At 40.2% G+C, this 21496-nt stretch overlaps 1 protein-coding gene across 1 annotated transcript in view; it reads left to right on the forward strand.

Annotated features, from left to right (window-relative positions):
- DISC1 (DISC1 scaffold protein) overlaps positions 1 to 21496 on the forward strand; it is a gene marked incomplete at its 3' end in the record, with an annotated part of 185823 nt that overhangs the window by 66128 nt on the left and 98199 nt on the right. Inside the window, exons 7-8 of the mRNA XM_084261835.1 lie at positions 3451 to 3553; positions 16140 to 16328. Coding sequence (XP_084117961.1) covers positions 3451 to 3553; positions 16140 to 16328 — 292 coding nt within the window. The remainder of the gene's footprint in view (positions 1 to 3450; positions 3554 to 16139; positions 16329 to 21496) is intronic.

Genomic DNA, 21496 nt, shown 5'->3' on the forward strand with positions numbered 1-21496 from the left:
GTACCCTTCCCTTCTTCTCTCCTACTTTACTTTGAGTCCATTCTCCTCTATTCCTTGTTTATGCATACATCTTGGGGAAGAAATTAGATTGGACCTTTATACCATGATGCTTCCTCCTGTATTTTTTAAACAGCTATGAATAAAGTATCAAGGAAGAGATTGTAATTGACCTACAGCTCATCTGAATGAGATGAGCTCACATGAATGAGAGTACCTCAGTGTGATGTGTTCTTTCAACCTATCTGCAAGCTGAAACATAAGTTACAAATTTTGCTTTTCCACTGAAAATGCATGCCTCTTAAAGATTTATATTTTTTTTCTTTGCTTTTAATAACTGGAGTATTTAGAGGCTTTTCCAATAAGATCTGAAGCATTGTGTAACAATTGACAAGTCTGCAAGGTAGAATTCCACAGCCTGTTTTTTTCTTTATTCAATAGGTAAAATATTATTTTAATTCCATTCCATTCTGATGTGATGGTTTGCATTTATTAGAGAAGAAAAATAGGAAGCACATAATGAGACTTCTCCAAATCATTTTTCCTTTTATTTATTCAGATCATATCATCCTATTATTTTCTGCTCAAACTGAATAGAGCTGGGGAAAACACAACTTTGTCAAAAGTCTTTTCTTTCCCCCTGTGCCACTAGTATTTCTATGGCCTGCTCTGCCTTATCTGTGTTGTTTTCAGCAGAAGCTGCAAAAGCTGCAATTCACCTGTTAATGAAGGGAACAATCTCCCTTACCCACCTTCTTCCTTCAGAAAATATGATGTGCTTTTGCTGCTTTAGGTTAACATCATAAGCTGGAAAGATGGAAGAGGATGACAACGGGCAAATTTGCTTTTGATTTTTTGCTGCTTTTCATCTTGGTTCTTCGTATCTTTGCTAACTGGAGTCCTACTGGTTTCAGATAGACTGCTTTTTTTGAGTAGCATCTGGGTGTCTGAACACAGATTTGTAAGGTATTTTCCTAAACAAGAGCCTTTTTTGAAAGTCTGCACACCCCCCTGCCAACCACCAAACAGAGTTTTTAAATAGGTACAGTAGTATTGACTGTAAGGAGCTTCTCTGAAACTGAGAAGGGAGGTTTGGTATTTTTTGGGTGTTTTTTTCAGACTTGAATTTTGCTGCTCCATGGGCTGCAGCTGAGCTGGTCACTGAGATCAGGGAAAAGGCATTGCTGGGGCCACCGGCATAGGTGCTTGTGGGCAGGCTGGTTCGGGATGGACGGCACATTCCCCAGGAGCTGGAGAGGACGCTGCTTTGGATGTTCATCATCTCTGTTAGCTAAGAAATAACCTTTCCTTAGTGGCTCAGTATGCTACCGTGATGAATAATGGTAGCTGTTATTGAGATAAAATAATTAGAAAAAATGAAAAGAATTGGAGCTTGTAGAGTAGAACTGATGTAACGTAGAAGCAGCGTTATTAGTTTAGAGGATGTTATATTATTTTGCCTCTCCCAGTCGCTCATTTAGTTGTGTCGAACTATGCCATATGATAGCTCTGAAGATTAATGTTGTTCATTTATCTCCAGGCTACACATGACGTAGGTACAAGCAGAGGCTCGGTGGTGTACTTATCTCATGTTCCAGAAGAATCATCTCTGTGAGTTAGAGGAACTGCCTCTCAGCCTCTGGTCCCTGCACTTGGTCCGTTAATAAAGAGTGCCAGTGAGCTTCATTCTGACAGTAGTGTTTACAAAGTGGACAGTGTTCACTAGAAACTGATTAAACCTCCCAGCTTATTTTGCATAATTGCCAAACAGCTGTCTAGTGGTAATGACTTTAAGTTACTACCAGCGTGGGATATATTCATGCAGTTTTCCTGGAGCTGAAAGATTCCCCATCTAATTGCAATTCACTGAGCCATTCAGTACCCCTAAAGAGAGAGTGCTGCTTAGAAAGAAGTCATTAAAATCTTTCAGATTTATTTTGGAGACATGAGACAGAAATGGCCTTTGGGTTCTTTGGGCATGCTTATTCACCTCTGACAGGTTTGGGTTTTTAAAAACATTTTAAGTGAATTAGTAGGCAGGTCACTTAGGAGGGGGGGACTGAAACAAAGTGAAATATGTGGGAGTTGAAAAATTGTAGTAGGTGCAGAAGTGATGAGATATATGTTTTTAAATTAATAGGAAGACTCTGAAGTCTTTAGATAGTAACAGTTAGTGCTTGGAGGATAGTTCTGTTGACTCAAGAAAAAATATGACCCATTTATGGTTAACAGATGCTCTCAGCTAAAGCAAGAGGGTATTATCCATTTAAAAGGATTTACAGTTAGTGTCATATCTGAATTATTATATTTTAATTGTGCAAACAGATAAGCTGTTAGAGCTGTAAGGCTTTTCCTCTTAAAGCGAAGTGATAGCTGTGCTTCTGTTAATAAGTTCAGTATGAACTCTTATTTTTGTGGGAGGAGGGAGAAAGTCAAGGAGGGCAGGGAAACTTTCCTCTGGAGATTTCATTTCACATCTCATCTCTTCACTACAGGCCTGTGCCTCTCTTGACTATTGCTTTACCCTCGGTTCAAGTGAGTGTAATGTTTTCTCAAGTGTCAGCTACAATTTTAAGCGAGTGTTTGATGTCTGCCTTCAGAACAAGGGATTTGACTTGGTTTGATGAAGGATTTCTGTGTTTGTTCATTTTGCTTTCCTCCACGACTGATGCAATGTGGAGCTAAGAACCAACATAGGTGAATATGTGGGAATTGTACAAATTGTGTATGCTGTATAAGGTCCTTCTCAGGTGGCAATGTACACATAAAAGTAAGGTACAGAAACAGTTGAACTTCCTTTCCTCCTTTCTCCTGTTTCTCTCCATGTTTTCAGTACCAGTCCTGATTCATTGCTGAAGGAACTTTCAGTTAAAAAGATTAAAAAAAAAAAAAAAAGAGAGAAGGAAAGTCAGAAACCTAAACCCCAGTCAGTTGTGTCTCCTGACTGCGAAACAGTACAGTATTGAACTGGTTTAGCCTTATTGATTACCTGCACAGAGAATTAACAATGGCTGCTCTGCCTGTTTTGAGTTAAGATGTAAAGCACAGTATATTTTGTATAAAAACTGCTCTACTTTGTGCCAGTGCATCTTAAACTCCAAACACTGGCTAGCTTCTACTCCAGGCATTGCTGCTAATGCTGAAATTGTACAGAAATGGTCAGATGGCCTCTCCTCTATGTGCAGCCTCCCTAGCTAGTAGTGTGAAAAATCCCCCCTCGTGCAGGTAGCCAGTGCTAATACCATTCCCCATTTTTGAAACCGAATGTGTGGCAAAGCCTGGAAGTTTTGTGTTGGGGATTTCAGTAAAGACATCACTTTTTATTAAGCTGCTTTACCTTGCTGTAGGATGTTATGTCATGTCTGTAAACCAAGAACATTTGAAGCCCCGTTTAAACTGCCGTCTACTTTTCCATGAGTGAATTATATATCACGGCTGTCTGCCTCAATCTAGGTTTGCACGAGTCAGAAGCTCTGCACTACTTTGAGGAGGAAAGTGAGCGATATTGAGACTCAACTACCAGCGCTACTGGAAGCCAAAATGCTGGCTGTTTCAGGTAAGTTTTACGTGATGAGGAGGACTAACATTGATGAGTGGTGTGATAGAGCAGTTGTTGACATTTCTGTTGCTGAGATTTCTTACGAAAAGTCATTGACGTGCACTTGAGTAGGTCCTTTGAAGTCATGGCAAGCCTGGCAGAACTGGGCTGTGCCATGCCTTGTGTAAGATACTGCAGGCTCCTCCCCACAGCTGGGAAGCACTGGTGAAGTGGTTGCTGTGTGGTAGGCGGTAAATGTGTGAAGAAAGATACTTTTCCATAGGTGAAATTGATAAATGTCAGGATCTGTTTCTTGCAGCTCACATGCCTTGAGCCTTCTAGCTAAGAACATAAATTTACAACAAAGGTATAATAATTACAAATGCGGCTTTAAGTGACACTTGTGACATGGAATACGATTGGCACCTTCTGCCGTTCTGATCATTAAACAACTTTGTCGGCAGCAAACAAGCAATTTGGTCCTCCACACACTTGCTCGTGTTATTTATGACCAGTAAAACATTGAAATGTGATTAGGGTCTGATAGGTAACAGCTTTACATGCTGCTTACCTGGGATTACTGCACTGGTTGCTACTAAAAAAGGCAAAGCACAGTTCTCTTAAGTTTGAAGAGGTGGGTTTCTAATTCAGCAAGGTGTTTGCAAATGTCTCTGCTACACACCTGCCTCAGAGTGAAAGCCGAGTCAGAGGGAATGTAGACTTGGTACCTGGACTTTTCCAGTGTTATACCAAATAAAGAAAGGCTGGATGGTTTTTAATGCATGTCAAGGCAACATGTTGTAGCTGTCAGTTGGTGAATTACCTTCGGAACTCGATATGTGATTCTGGCACAAACAAATTACTTTAAAATGAAACCTTGTGAGGTTCACGTGAGGGTTTTTTTGCCAAAAATGAAAAATGTCAGACTCGAGCAAATCCTGAAGGTATTTAAGGGCCAGATCTTGTATTGGTGCTGAGTATTTTCAATGTTCTCCTTCCCATAACACTTTTCCAGAATGGAAACCCTCTCTATTTCTCTGTGTCTACCTGTGAGGTGTATTTACCATTTTCTGCCTGTGGGCTATTAGAATGTAGGCAGATTAAAGTTTTCCCCAATCATTTTGTACTTTTGGGAGAACAAAATAGCCCATAAACTGGATATGCAACTGCTGTGTGCTGCCAGCAGGAAGCAGCTGGCCAGAAAAAAATGTACCTCAGTCTGACACACCGAGAGTAAGTGACGACTATTTCCAAAACCTTCATAACAATATTTTATACTTGTTAGCTCTTAAAAGAGGTTGCTTGTTTCAGGAATGAATTCAAAAAGACAATTTAATGCTGATGTTTCTATAAACTGTTTCCACAGTACTGCGGCTGTGATTGCCTTTCTGTGCTTTTTAAGACATATCAGTGCTGTTTCTTAGTACCGATAAGCAGTGCTTCTTTTTTTGTTCTAGCTCTGAAAAACTCTTCAGAGAATTTTAATGGCTGCGATTGTTCAGTCGTAAGTTGTTACTAAGGCAGAATTCTGGAGGGAACTAGTTGAAAATCAAGGAGGAAAGGTGATTTGATGAGAATAGATACTGTAATTTCTTTAGCTCATCGTAGGACACAGATACATTGATAGATGGAGGGTAGTATGCAGAAGATACAAGAGAAATTCAGGAATAGAAAAAGCTCTCAAATATCTGAAAGTATAAAAAAAATACTGAAAAAAGTACTTTACAATATGCAGTGATGAAATCAGAAAAGCCAGGATGCAGAAGGAATCGCTGCTAGCAGAGAAACAAGTCAGGAAGGTAAATGCAGAAATGCAGAAGAGGAAGGAGGAGATAAAAATAGCTTTTTTTAAAAAAACCAAACTTAACAAGGCAGAAGCAGTGAACAGTGGATAATTTAGAGAAGGCTGAAGTAGCTGAAGTGTTAAATTTCTGTGTATTCCTGTGTTAGGGGTAAATGAATGACACCTCTTAAATAAGACATAGTTAAGAAGTAGTCCTTAACCTTCTATAAATACTGGTTAAGATTTAAACAAGATACTTTATGTACATACGCCTGAACTGTCAGGCAGCTGAGAGAACATTAATTAACAGCATGCATATATTAAATCATTAGAGGGTGGGAGAATCTTCGATTGGGTAATATGCAATTATTGAAGGACAGTCTTGGAACAGTGTGAAATTCAGAGGCAATTATAGTGTACATATAAATAGGCAATAAGAATAAAGTTTGGTGGTCATAGTTAGAAGGCTTCATTTCATCTGGAAGCATCAGGCAAAGGTAGACATCTGTTATTTCTGCTTTTTTACTCTAGCAGTTAGATCAATCATTCAAACAGTTTCCTCAAACAGCAGGACTAATGGATGCTGAGAACAACTACTTTTCTCCAGACAGATGTTGCCTCGTGTTTGTTTAATGTAGCGTTTTCCTTGAGGAAGCGTTTTGGAACAGTGGAAAAGCACGTAGGTTGCAAATACAGTTGTGCACATCTGGATTCATGTATCCAAAAAGTTAAGTTAGGTGAGCTTAAGAATATAGTTAACTGATGCATTAGTTTTCAGCATTTACATGCAATGATGTGATTATATGATAACTTCAGAAGCATGGTGGATACCTCAGCCTTTATGGCTACCCTGATAGCTTCAGACAGCATTGATCCAAACTGTACTTTCTAGTTCACACATGTTGATTTGCAGTATTGGTATATTTGCACCAGACAATGTCAGAATATGGAGAATCTTGTTTGGAGAGGAAAACACCACAATAAATGCAATGTAAGTGTAACAAGTCTATCAGTCCTGTCCATACAAGACCTTGAATGTTAAGGTTATATGATAAATGATATTGTAAAGACATAAGAGACAGTGCTGCATATGTAAATGTCTCATCTCCCTATTATTTCTTCTGTAGTAGAAGTGTAAAATTAACTTTGGAGGAGAAAGAAAGAACATTTGGGAATCTTTGAGATATTGAGGGTCATAGAATAAATACAGTAGATTATTTAAATCTTAGTGAGAACTCATATTGGGTAAAAGACCCAAGAAGCCTGTACTTAAATGCTCAAGAGCTATTTCTATCAACAGCTATAATTCAGATAACTGCCCTTACTTCTACTGGCATTTGCCTGTTGTGGTAAATAACTTGCAGTTAATACTCCTGAGATGCTAGTCCAGAATTTTTCTCCAAACATAATTAGTAGAATCTTATTATACTGTTCATGGTTTTTAAGTCAGTAGCTTTAGCTAATTATAGCTAACAAGTACTCCTGATTGCATGAGATGTTACTGTTGACATACACATTTGTAAATACTTATGGAAGAAATCTTATGACTTATCATCTAGTAGATTGTTTTTTATTAAAATAAAGCACTTGAGTGTCCGTGCTTAGAAATGTTTCTGTGATTATTATAAAAGTTGCTGCTTAAAATAGCTTTTAACATGCTTATAATTTTTTTTCATAATTTATGGGACAAACGTGGCAGTATGTGATACTCTGTTCTTTCTTTTAACATCATGAAATTTTGGGGGGAACAATTTGGAAATGAAATAATCCCAAGCCAGTAAGAAAATACAAATAAAACACTGTGTTAACAAGTGTGAATGAAACTGTAGAAATGTAACAAAAATTTAGCTAACTTTTAGGCTGTTTAGCAGGAGTGCAAATGATATGTGAGATACGGTGTTTCTCGTTTTCCCTTAATGGGAAAATAATTTTGAAATAAGAAATGTAAAATGATTTTTAAATAATATTTTCATCTGTTTCCTGAATTTGAGGAAGGAGATTGCTTGGTATATTTTTACGGTGTCTTCATAAACTCTATGTGAATTTTTTTTCCACTTGAGAACATGCAATAGCGTGGGACTGGAGAGTGGGAAATTGGCTAGCCAGAAGCTAAGCAGATGTGAATGAAAAACTTGAGATGCACGTCATTAATTTTGTCTTTGCAAATATAATAGATCCAAGTGCAGAAGTTAGAATAAGGTGACTTGCTGGTAGCTAATAAATAAATCTGATCTTAAAAATATACACACCAGTAGAAAGATCTTGTGTCATTGTTCTACAGTTAGCACTATTTCATTGAATGCCTGCAAGTGGGAGCTAATTGGAAATGCTGTTGTAGGAGGATTTCCAGCAGTACAATGAAAAGGGTTTTTCCTTTATGTCAGTGTAGAAATGTAGTTTATAAATAGCTTGACATAAATACAAGACAGAACTTAATGCGGGGACTTTTGCATATTTGCCCACTCTGATTCTCATTTAGGCAAAGTTGTGCAAGCTCAGAAAGTAACTGTAAGAAAACAGCCCCCAGCCTTCCAGCTTCGGTGGTAAGCATTCCTGTTGGGAACAACTGTGCTAGGGGACAGAGCAGTCAGGCTGGAAGATGCCTGTGCAGGCTGAGGGATGTTTTCAGCTGTACATCTGCGTGTTTTGGTAATGTGGATGTCTTGTTTTCGTGCCTGTGTTGTCATTTCAGACAGAGATGTGTATGGGCATAAAGTTCGTGACATGATGATCTTCCCCAGGCAGACTATGCATGTGTCTCGTTGGAAGGCAGTGGTGCTCCCGGTTTTTTATCGTTCCTGTTTCTGAGAATTACTGTTTGGCAACAGTTTGAGGACTCGATTAGTCTTAAAGGCAGAAAGACCAATGCCTCTTCGTGCCTTGATGTGAAGGCTCAGTGTTTTGATGAATAGGAGTCCGATGGAGGTCTGTGTCTTGTCAGATGACATTGCTGGTTCCCTCCTTTCAGATTCTTGCTTCCAGCAGCAGTTTGAGTTGGTGGCTGGGAGGCATATTGAGGTTAATTTTTTTCCGTGCCTATAACACTGTCTGGCTGCAGTGTACAGTGTTGTGTATTGGCATGTCTTCCCACAGCAGTCACTTTATGCTCTGTGAAGTGAAATTTGCCACTGTGTATTGGAATCGATGTACTTTTTGGCAAGTCTGTGAACTTATTTAAAAAATACAGCCGGGAGCATGCACATCTTCCTCCCCTTCCTCCAAACTCACACACAGTCACGCAGGCCTCAGACAGCGATGCTGTTTCTCTTCTTATCTCATTTCTAAATGAGACTGCTGGATGTTACTGTCTTTCAGTGAACTTCAAGGCTAATTTGTTGTAGCTGAAGTTCCAGCATGATATGTGACCAGACAGCAGAAAATCATTGCTTCTGTTGCAGAAGTCATTCAGTCATGTAACAACTTTCTTTCTCTCCTGTTACCTAAGCTCTTATTCCTGGAGAGGAAGAGAAGGTCAGGTAATCTCTTCAGCACTTCCTTTTCTGGGGTTTTGTGCTCAAAGGAGAAATGTTGGCTGGAGAGAGCAGTGAAGGGAAGGTGCTCTTGCCCCAAGGAAAGGCTGTGTGCTGTGGGCTGGAGGGGGACACAAGAAAACCCTGCGCAGTCTGTGGAAGTGGGCAGTGATGTCCCTCTTTCCACTGACTGTCCACAGAGCCAAGATGACAAATCTCTAAACAGTGATGTGCACTTCTGGAGCCTAAACTATGCGACATGAATATTTCTCTCCCTGATCTTTTTTGGTGTGGTTGGTCAAAAGGGTGTTGATGATCTCATGCAGCCTTCAAGTCATGGAGGATCAGGTCTGGGTTGTTTCTCTACTCTCTGTATGTCCCTTCCTCTCCTCTGGTAGTTGTAGTGAAAGGAGGCAAGAACAGGAGAGAGGGAAGGTGTAAAAGAACCAGAGAGTGAAAGGCATAAGGTGAATGGGAGCTGGGAGGGAGGGAGAAGTGATTATTTAGGGAAGCCTGTATGCTCATGAGTCTGTGCTATCGGGTGACCCTTGAAGTGGCTTTCTGTTGGGCATCCTATACAATGTTGAAAGACAGTTATATGTGACTTGCAACAACCATTTATTGGCAAATACACATGGTAAATTGGTGGGACACATGTGCACCTGGGCTGTGTTTGCCACCCCCACTGTAGATGCTTGAAAGTCTCTGGTGGCTTGGCAGTCACCGGCAGCTGGTGCTCCTTTGAACAGGTTGTCTCAGCATTATCGAGTTGCCACCTTCCAAACCTCTGCCTTTTTCTTCAGTGTTTTTTTTTTTTTTTTTTTTTGCCTTTTCTCACTGGGAATTTTTACTTGAACCTTTGAGTTGTTCTTATTGATTTAAAATTTTATTGTTGATGGGTATCGTGTCGTATCTCCCACCCCCCTTATTTTGTTTTGTTTGTATTAACTGGGAGGAAGTGTTGATCTGCCTGAGGGTAAGGAGGCTCTTCAGAGGGATCTGAACAGACTGGACCAATGGGCTGAGACCAATGGGATGAGGTTTTACAATGCCAAGTGTAGAGTGCTGCACATGGGACATAACAACCCCATGCAGTGCTTGGGGAAGAGAGTCTGGAGAAGGACCTGGGGGTGTTGGGTGACTGCAGACTGACTATGAGCCAGCAGTGTGCCCAGGCAACCAGGAAGGCCAATGGCATCCTGGCTTGTAACAAAAATGGTGTGGCCAGTAGGTCTAGGGAAGTGATTGTGCCCCTGTACTCGGCATTGGTGAGGCCACACCTCAAGTACTGTGTCCAGAGAAGGGCATCCAGGCTTGTGAAGGGGCTGGAGGGCAAATAATATGAGGAGCAGCTGAGGGAGCTGGGGCTGTTTAGTGTGGAGAAGAGGAGGCTGAGGGGAGACCTTATCACCACCTACAACTACCTGAAGGAGGTTGTAGAGAGGTGGCTGATGGTCTCTTCAGCCAGGTGACAGGAGACAGGACAAGGGGAAATGGCACAAAGCTGCGCCAGGGCAGGTTCAGATAAAATATTAGAAAAAAATTTTCACTGAAAGAGTTGTCAGGGCCTGGACCAGGCTGCCCAGGGAGGGGGTTGAGTCACCATCCCTAGATGAGTCTACAAAAAAGGTAGATGAAGTACTTAGGGATATGGTTTAAAAGCTTTAGGATGGGAATGATTGGACATGATGTTCTTAAAGGTCTTTTCCAACCTTGTGATTCTGTATTCCTGTGTTGTTCTGTGGCAAGTGATTCAGCCTGGGTACCAGAGGCTTTTGGTGGCTGACTGTCTCTCCTCTGAACGTATTTCTGTGGGGTCTCTCACCTGCTTCTAGATGGATTTTCCTACTTTACCTTTCAGGATCACATCAATCACTGAGCTGCATTATGCTTCATAAAAGCATTGGCATGTGTTACTGCTTAAAAACAATAACTGTGATTCCGATAGGCTGGAATTCCGTAAAATGGGAAGATTGTCCCTCATTTGGTATTTGTTTTTTCAGAGATGCAAACACGTTAGCAGCGCTTCCAGAAAACTTCCATTTCGGTCACGCTTTTAGCTTTTTTTTCTTCTTTTCTTTGTGAGCAGCTGAATGATATTTATTTTTTTCAATTTCTTTTCTGGTGTTGGATTCAGTTTGTATTCTCATTAATCATAGGACGGAGGATTTTCAGCCTTGAATTCCAGTCCCATTTATAGCTACCAGGGTGGCAAATGCCCAAAGCTACAATGTAAATTTTTGCTTTCTTATATATTATTAAAAGCAATGTTAACCCCTGAAGAATTAACTTATGGATAATGATAAATAATGTTCTTTCTGCCTGTTCTTTCCTACATTCAAGCCAGTGTGCAGTGTGCATCCTTTACTGTTACACATAAATTACTCCTTTGCATGTACTACAGCGACCATAGTTTCAGCAGTGGTGGGATGTACCTCTCTGCTTCACACATGAATAATGGAAACTATGAGCGTGTGTAGTTTCTGGCATAAATGTGAGAAAAAGCAGGAGTACAGAAGTTGTGGGCAATTAACTTTGCCTTGTATTTTGGAAAGGAAATATTTAACAAAGCCTAAATAATAACACATTTGTTGGGTTTTACAAAATGGGACAGATTTCAAGCCATATTTTTAGTCAGTTTGTTGCTGGCAAATGGGATCAAAATAATGAGATGTTAGTTTGAGGCTACTAAATGGGCAACAGTCTGCCCAATATAGTAAAATATGACTATGAGCTATTATAATGGATGTTTGTGCATGTAACTACGTATAAAGAAAATATACTTAGTATGCAGAGCACTCCTTAGCTGTAGTGTATAGCTATACAAGTAACGTTTTGGGAAGAGAGAAAAAATAAGGCAAACATGCTTTTTATGTCTACAGTAAGTAAAAGCAGTTATATAACTACTTTGTGCCTTGGGATATATGTTGGGGGTTTTTTGTTGGGTTTTTTGTTTGGTTTTTTGTTTAGTGTGGGATGTTTTGCTTGGTTTGGGCGGTATTTTTGGCCTTCACATCAAGCCATTGGAGCTTACCTGATGTCCTTATCTATAGAGAGTGGGTTCTGAAGGATGTACATGAGGAGAAAGCCCCAGAGGGCAAGATTAAGGAGGAAGCTTAAACTGGGGTTTTGTTGCTGTCTTTTGAGATCACAGTAAGGCTCAGCCCCTCAAAATTAAGTGTATGTTTTCAGCTCCTTGTGACAGTGTACTACAGGTGTATTTTTCAACCTGTTTGGAGCGCTGAATACTTTCAAATAGCTGGAAAGTGGAAATACGACTTTTCAGTGTTGTACTTGTAGGAGTGTAATCAGTTTGGCCGTGAATAATTTCAGATATAATTATAAACCCAAGTTTGTCACATGGTAATTCCCCTCCTTCCCTTACCCTCCGTTTTGTCTGAGCACTGTGTTTATTCCAGTTGAAATGGTACAGATACAAGATTCTGGTAGCACAATAGACTTTCTAGGCTGGATGTTTATGAAGTTTTCTGAATTTGTGGGTTTCCCCATTTGGTGGTGTGCTCAGTGTGTTTATGTGAATGTGTATTTGCACATCACTAATAAGCCTCACTGTGACACAGGAGGAAGGATGGGAAAAGTGGCGTTTTGCCCTTCTGTCTCCTCCACAGAATCCCTGTCTTGTACCAGAAGCTCAGCTTTGGTCTTAGACCATCAATTTTTTGGTTTTGTTCTCTCCATACACATTTTGTGAGTGACCAGTCCTGTTAGCTTCAGTTGTTTCTGAGTTTCCTGGGAAGAGTTAGGACTGACTTTATTTACTTAATATCACCCAACTAGAACTCTTCAGGCAGTGAGGCTATACAAAAAAAAGCTCTGAATTGTTGACAAAAGTTTCTGTGTTCACTTAGGCAAAATAATTATTTTATCATGCAAAAGAGGAATTTTCCCATTTTTAGGATATTGGCAGAACAAAATATCTTGATGCATTTTCAGAATGTTTGTATGGCATCCAAAGTTGGCCTTGTCTTTTAAGCAGAAGGCCCCAGGAGGGCATGTTATTTAATGATGGGAGCTAGGGACTAGATATTAATTTTTAAATCAACCTTCTGGTGGCATTTAGAAAGCAGTTATTTTGGTTGCTGTGATTGAGGTCAGAAGCTCACTGATAGCACTTGTGGTGCGTGAGTTTGTGTATGTTCTTCCTAAATTTCTCTGCAGACTTTCAGACATCTCTGCTGTCATGGGAAGCTGCATCAGGCAGTTTTGTTTTGGCTTTTGGGCATGTATCTGATGCTGTTTCCTCAAAGCTCAGTTTTGATATAAACTTCCCCTCTGGGAATTAAGATCCATTCAGTATGTATAAAACTTTCATATGTAATATCATCCCTCTTTCCTCGCTGTCTTCTGAAATGTAGGAGCAGGCTCCAGATTCTGATGAAGAATCTCTCACCTTCATGTTTTATTAAGGCTCCTGTGCGCTGATGCTTGGGATGAGTTCAGGTGACGTAAAGGTGAAGTGTTTAATGCTAAGTCTTGTTGCCTTAGAAGCATCTGAATCCCTGCCATTTCCCTAGTGATTTTGTCTTGTTTATCTTGCTGTTCTTTTTTGCCCATTTGGAAACATGTGACAGATTAGGATAATACAATTTCTGCTGTTGTTTTTCAATAAATGCACTAGTGAAAAATAAGATTTGTAAAGCATATTATAGTTCTTTAATTGTATAATTCTTTGTAAGATGGAACTGGAAAATAGGTCTTTAATTGAGGATTAGAAGTAGGGGAGTTTTGAACTCTTAAGAACTCGAGACCAGGAAAAAAGTCAGCTTTAAGTAAGGACAAAAGGATTGACTGAAACTACTATAGCCTTAGGATTAAATAAAAAACCCCACCAAAAAACAGCTAACGCCCCCCTCTCCTCCCCCCCCAAGAAAAAAAGGCTGACATATTTAAGTGTTCAATCTTTAAACCTGATTTGATACAATCTTTTAAAATATTTAGGGAAGTGCAGTCTCCCCTTGTCACACCTGTCCTCATACAGCTGTTTAAGGCTGCTGCAGCATCTGTCTCCAGGAGCACGGTTGCAATTACTTGCTGGAAGTGTTTCGACTCCCTCCTAGGCTCTGGAGGAATGGAGCCGCTTTCAGCAGGTGGCAGAGGTGTCTGTCTCCTAAACAGTGCAAATAGTTGAGTCCTGTGTCTGCTCCTCTGTCCTGCATCGCCGAATCACAGACCTTTAGAGGTCATCTAGTCCACTTCCCCTGCAGTAAGCAGGGACACATTTCACTAGATCAGGTTGCTCGAAGCTTCATCAAGCCAAGGATGGGGCCTCCAACACCTCTCTGGGCAATCTGTTCCAGTGTCTTACCACCCTCAGAGTGAAGAGCTTCTTCCTCATGTGTGATCTAAACCTCCCCTGCTCTAGTTTCAGACCACTGCCCCTCATCCTATCACTCCCTGCCCTTGCAAACAGTTCCTCCCCAGCTTTCCTGTGGCTCCCTTCAGGTACTGGAAGGGGCTCTGAGGTCTCCCTGGAGCCTTCTCTTCCTCAGGCTGAACAAGCCCAACTCTCAGCCTGTCTTTGTAGGAGGGATGCTCCAGCCCTTGCATCATCCTCGTGACCTCCTCTCGACTTGCCCCAAGAGGTCAGTGTCCTTCTTGTGCTGAGGGTTCTGGAGCTGGACACAGCACTGCAGTGGAATCTCACCGGAGCAAAGTAGAGGGGGAAGATCATCTCACTCCATCTGATCATGGAGACACTCGTGTGCTGTGATGGCCTGCCAGGATACAAAGCTCTGCAGGGCCATGAGAAAGGACAGGTGGAATTTGGTGCAGGGCCAGTTAAAGCTTCACCTGAACAAGGTCATCAGAGAAGCTACAAGAAGGAAATGAACAGCAGTCAAACAATTCCTTTTTATGGCTTTGGGACTCATGCTTTTGAGATAAAGGATGTAATGCCACAATGGAGGAATCTCTGATGGGGTTTGATGGTTTGGATTATGTCTTAGTTTCTAAAATAAACTTTTAAATTGATGTGTTGTATATAAGTAACAGCCTATATTCCTGAAACAAAAGCCAAATGACACCTTTATGTCTCAATAATGTGGGTGGTGGTATAAAGTTATTTCAGGAGCCTAGAGTCATTTGTGTGTACTTCAGAAGCTGATGAGACATCTTATACATGTGATGGGCATGTGCTTTACATTAGTATCTGCTTCAAAGCTAAATTTTCTAAGTGCCTTTACTTACTAGTAATGCCTGTATTTATTAGTTCATATCACCAAAATTTTGCCAAGTTAGGATGCTATTACAGTTTAGATCTTACAGTAGAGAACTTTGTCTTGTATCGGGCAAGTCTACATGGATATTATTTTTGAACAAGTATTCTTTAGTTTAAACTGAGTTTTATGTAGGTTTTTGTGTTTTGGGTGCCTTGACCCCACCCACCTGCAGTAGCTGAATCATCAAAAAGGCACAAGTATAGCTGTAAATGTAGCATTGTAAGAGTTACTCTACTGCTATTTGAAACTCATTTAATAGCTGAGCATCTCATTCTCATTGTCTACTTATACTCAAGATTTCTCTGTGAAGAAACTTTCCTCTCCAGCTTCTTATAAAAATGCTTTTCAGAAATGTTACTTGGGCAAATGTTTCTATGCTATGCTGTCACCTGGTTGGGAATTGAACTTTTTACTCTGGATCCCTGTTCAAACATTTTTAAAACATCCAGAGCCATGTGGGCTGGTGATACTGAGATTTTTCTGACTGTTTCAAGGTTTCCTCCTTCAGGGAGAACTGGAAGTGAAAGTTGAGGGTTGAGACTTTTAAATATGTTCTCTCAGGAGAACCATCTGATGGTCTTTGCATGGGGTGCGTGCCATTTAAGCAATACAATGTGTCATTTATACTTGTTATGAACAACAATAGTGCTTCTTTGTTCAAGGAGGAAATAAGGTCTAGCAGATTGATAATGTCTATTTCAAAAGTACTGTGAGTTGAGGTGTTCCTCCAAAACAAGAAAATGGTCTGTCAGATCACACTGCAATCATCAATGAATTACAGTATGACATTTCCTGAAGTGTGAACTTCTGGAAGAGATTTTCTCCAAAACTGTAAATTGTGTCTTTTACAAATATATATATATATATATAAATAATACTATTTCTGTGTGTACAAGAAGGTTAAATCTGCTACAAGTATGATTCTTTTTGTAGTATGTTAATGAAGTGGGTGCTTGCAAAGCAGATTTTTTTCTTCCACGTTGGTCTTTCAGGTTGGTGTTGGGAAGTGTAGTTAGCTTAATTTCTCTTGTTTGTCATGTAACCTACAGATGTTAAAAGTGCCTGCTTCACTGTGTTTTCTCTTTCTTCCCCTTGCCCCACAAAACATGCAGGAAGTAATTTTGGTACTGCGAAGGATCTCACAGAAGAAATAAGATCGTTAACATCTGAGAAGGAGGGGCTGGAAGGACTTCTCAGTGAACTGTTGGTTGTGAGTGCCAGAAATGTCCGAAAATTAGAGAGAATTAAAGATGATTACACCAGGCTGAAGCAGGAACTTGAACAAGGAGAGGATGCCTTTGGTAAGTAGTTCACAGGCTGTTACAGCTTTTTCTCCATCATGAATGCCTAGAATCTGTTTGGTTTGATGAACAATCCCTGCATTTCACAAAACATACTGATTTTTCTGAGGAAAATTTGGCCAGTACCGAGATTAACAGTATGCTGAATATGCTTTTAGCTGTTCCCACTGAAGGTGTGGGGGAGGCTGAGGGGCAGAAGGGTTATCCCAGTAATGTATACCATTTTGAAATCTGTTTTAGCCCAATTCTGAGGAACTTTGTTTTCTAAGCCCATTTTTGTAATAGTGATGGTGACACTGCACATGAGAACAGAACATGGACAGAGAAACTTATGTTGTCTTTCTCATGGAAGCAGTACGTGTGGTTGACTGTGACAACAGCAACATATTTAGGATATATAACTATTTAGTTTGTGTGTGTATATATATATATAACCTACTTGATGATGGGTCTGAATGTATGAGGTGCAAGGGATGCCTGTTTCTGTACGCAAGAGTGTTCTTCATAAATTTGGGGAGGAGGGAGGAGAGGTTAAACAGCTTGTTAAACGCAGCTCATGACGATGTGTGCTGGGGTGGTTGTGTCACAGTGGGATGGGGAGGTTCTGTGCTATTGCTGGGAAAGCTAATGAGAAGTTAACAAATAGCAAAGTCATTCCTAGATTTGGCTTGTCCTCTAGTCTGCTGTACCCTCTCCAGAAGTTAAGGTGATAAAGTGGCCTTACTGCTTGATTAAATGAGAAAGTTGAATAACATTTGACTACAAACGTACAGTTACTATAGTTACCTCTAAATAGCTCACTATAACTGTGAGAGCTACTTTAAAGCACTCAGGGTTTGAAGTGTCTTTCATTTTTTGGGATCTTATGAGCAGTAGGTTGGTTGAAGAGAGGAAAGTGCCTTTGTTTTGAAGGCACATGAAGTTTCTTTATAAGCAAGTAGATAAGTAGAGCTGTCTTAGGAACATCAAGTTTTGTAGGCAACTACATACATCTAAGACTGTTTTAAAAATGTATAGAAGAATATATATAAAACAATAAATGCAGGCACACTACTGGATAAAGACTTGCTTTTTTTAGAAACTAGATAAAAAATTTAAAAGTAGTTCCTCAAATTAGTGCATTGTTATTCAAACCCACAAATGCACATCAGGCAATGTTTTCTTACTGCTTGGATTTGCAAGTGAGTTGAGAAGAGTTCTGACCTTGTAGTCTCTCCCTTTTGTTGCTCCTTTGTTTCTAGGACAATTAAACTTCCTATAATACATGTGTATTTCTTATTTGTAATTTTCTTAGCAGGGTTTTAAACAAAACCTGTGCAAGGCTCTTGCTGAAGCAGTGGAATTGGTAGCAGTTCATAGGCATTTTTCCCCTTTTGCAGTCACGTAACTGTAATGAGACGTGTCCTTGGTCTGATCTCTACTGTCCCTCAATTTATGAGAATACATTGCAAAACACTGTGTGTTTACTGTGTGGATTGTTCTTTTAATTTATTGCAATCCTGTAGGGGTAAGGAGAAATTTGTCCTTGTGTAAAATAAAATTCTATCACGCACATACTATTCAGAGAAACATAAATTGAAATCAGAGATCTTCCCTTTTCTTTATCCCTGACCCCCAACATATAACCTGTACCATTTTCTCCTTTAACAAAACTCAGCTTTGAAAACACTGTCACGAGTCTGATACCAGCATGTTTAACTGAACATGAGCCTTCCAGTACACTCTGGAAAACAATATACAGACAGTGTCTTGAAGGTGGCCTTCACTCTTACAAACCAGTTGTTATTTTCTACGGTACTGTGATGTTTGGAGACTAAAACATAAATGATTGGAATGTGATTCTGTTACCATTTGTTCTTGCTATTGTTTAAAAGGACTGGAGATAATTGTATTGGCTTTGACCACACAGTGAAAGGTGTGATCTGAGTCCGCGTAGCTGAGCTGACTTACTGTGCGGCCTCAGGCTTTGTAGTTCACTGATGCCAATAGAATCTGTGTTGATCTTGAGAAGGATGGTTTTGTCTTTTCCTCCTGTTTCTGCCCCATCAGGAAAAACTGATGTGAGTTGGGCATTAGGCTGTCCATATGACCCAGTGGGGACCACTAGTATCAGCACAAGGGATGCAGCAGGGGTGATGGAGTGGTGTTGACCTGCTGGTGATTTTCGGGAGTGTGTCATCTGTCTGGAAGATGGCTCCTAAAATGCTTCTGCTCCTTGGGCCAGTAGTGCAGCGTGGGCTCAGCTGCGCTGTGCTGTGAGTTAAAATTAGCATGAGTGGTTGGTACCATTGCTTGGTGCAGCCCGTTCTCTGTTAGTTTGACTTCTTGCTCTATAGCTACGAGGCAGGGAGAGAAATCCTTTCTCCATCTAACTCTGGTACCTGTGGATGTTATGTCCCCGGCTTTTGTTACTAGTTGCCTGCCCAGAGTTCGATTGGGAGCCCTTCAGGCCAAATTAGGCATGCTAATTTAAGCAGCAAAATAATCAGGGCCAGGCTGGCTGATCTGTGTCCTGGCGTGCAGTAGGGATGCACCTGTGGTGGTTCTTTGTGGCAGGGCTGTGCTATGCTCTGGCTCAACTCTTTCTGAAATAGGTGTCTGTCCATAAACTAAACAAAGGTTACTGAAAGGAATGCAGAGCAAGCTGTCCTTTGGCCTTCTTTGAAGGCCCATGCTAGTTTAAGTTAGTTAGCAGGTTTAAATGTCTTTCACTGTAGAAAGGAGATGCTTAATTTTTCTTCAGGAAAGGTAATCAAATGGACTGGAACTGTTGTCTCCTCTCATTCTTGGTTTTGTACTTCTTCCAGGGCATAATCTTCTTTCCCTGCATCAGGAGCACCCCCCCCCACACCCCCCCACCCCTCACCCCTCCGCTTTTTTTCTTTTTCTTTTTTCTTTTTTTAAATAGCACCTCCAAACTTTCTGCACAGGTATTGCTACATGTGGCTATTTCCACATCATCTGGCCCTTGACCTGTTGTCTTTTGTGCCTGTGGACTTGGTGGAAACTTATTTTGAAATGTTTTTTTTTTGCTGAAGATAACACTGCTTTGTCTGGGAAACATTAAACAAAAAAGCCTGAAATGCTAAAATATGTGTGTATGTTTGTCTCTCTTGTGTATAAATTGGTCACCTATTTTTTTTACTTCATTAATAATTGTTGATTTCTCACAGTAATGCAGATATAAGGAAGCAGACGTCAAGGGAAGAGACTTAATCACACAATAATCAGAGCTGGAATTTTAAATAGGACACATCATTAGCATGTTAATGAATTTTCTCACTTTGTGCCAGCTGCCCAAGTATAAAAGATATTGCAGATGTAGTGCAAAAATCAGGCTTGGCTTACTGTGCTGAGAGCTGTCAGTGCTCCCGATAAAGGAGATTTGTCAGAAATCCTTTCATATTTTGAGAGATGCTCAAAAAAATGTTTTTTCTCATTGGATAATGGGAGCATCGACAAGTAACGCTATGTATTAGCATTTTAGGATGAATAGTACTGATTTGCCCTTTAGACAGCAACTTTCTTCTGAGGGCATGGGAACATTTCTATAAAAGTGACCATCTGGTATTGCTGTGTTATAGATATGAAAGCCAGAGACGCAGAGGTCGTGTCATTTTACCTGAAATGGCAGTGAAACAGTTTCCCTTTTGATGCTTCAGCATAAATCATGATTGAATTAATCGCTTGCAATAAGCAGATGTGAAATCAAGTGATACTTTGTGTGAGCTTTACCTCCTTCTAGGCTGCAGGTATGTCTGTAGCCTGAGGTACGATGGTTCTGGGTATTGTGCTTTGCTGCTGAGCAGAGCAGACCAACCTTATAAAGTCAGGAGGTTCAGTTATGGCAAGGAAGGGAACTGCTTTGCAGCTCCAAACCACCAAACCCCTGTTCCAGACAAGTGAAGCTTAATTACTTTGCTGTCTGCCAAAACTGCTGGATCACACTTATAAATCCTGGCTTGGGTTGATTGGCATTTGTAACCCAGGGCTGGAATTGAAACCTACCCTCTTGTCTTGGTTCCCTCATTACTAGGACTGATGGGCAGGTTTTCCTGCCTCATTTGCTGAATTCCCTTTCTGGCTGCACTCAGCCATTTTCTGCCCCTTATTACACTTTTGGGAAAGTATCTCCTGGTAAATAATGTATGTATGCAGAAAACTCGGGGGGACTGGATTTCCCCATCTAATTGCTAGGTTATGCTTGCCAAGTCATCTTAAGTAGCATTTCTATACTGAATTAATTTCTGGAGGAAATATAAAGTAACGGCTATCATGCTCATCAAAATAGGTTTTTTAACCATTTCTTAAAACCCATGGTTTGGAGGCTGATACTTCAGCATCTACTGCTCAATTCTCACTGACATCATTCAGCTTTATCGTCTCAGAAATTGCTTGTGTTAAGTCCTAAAGCTCTTACCAGCCTGCTTGTAGAGTGAAGCTTTCTGGAATCGAACAGATATATATATTAAATGATGAATTAGATGTAGCAGAGGGATTTCTTGGGAAGCTGGCATTTTCTTTCACGCTCACTTTTTCTTCCTGTGGTTCAATGTATGGCACAGAATATCTTATAGCTTCATGTCCTCTAACAGAAGAGAAACCTCTCCAGGTCCATTTTTTAAATTTCCCTTAAAAAAATCCCCAAAAGTATGTTTTGACTTCACTTAATAATAAACTGTGTTCAGAATGTACTTCAAAGAATAACAAAAATTCTCCTGGTCTTTTTACAGTCATTTTTTAAAAACCTGCATATTTGGCCATTATGGAGGAGGTGATTAATTAGTTGGAGGCTTAATATCATGTGGGCAGCAGAAACAGCTAATGGTGCTGCTTGAAGTAATACTGGCTTTACATACTGAAATGCTTACGAAAAGCAGGTTCTGTGCCTCCTATGCAGTTGGATAGGATGTGATGCACCAAACTGTTACTGACCACGTACTGCAACGCATTTTTACTATCTTTTAAAGACACATTTTTGTTCTGATAGATTCAACACTGGAAATCTTATAATAGAATCATGTGCAATGTGCTTCCCACTGGCAAACTTAAAAAAATTTTTTAAGTTTAAATATTTGGCTTTATTAAGAGCTGTTGCACAAAAGCTTCTCTCTTTCTTTTCCTAATTGATTTTGTAATGCTTTAAGAAAATGTCTGGAGATTATTAG

The sequence above is a fragment of the Gallinula chloropus genome, assembly GCF_964237585.1.
Source record: "Gallinula chloropus genome assembly, chromosome: 3".
Classification (NCBI taxonomy): domain Eukaryota; kingdom Metazoa; phylum Chordata; class Aves; order Gruiformes; family Rallidae; genus Gallinula; species Gallinula chloropus.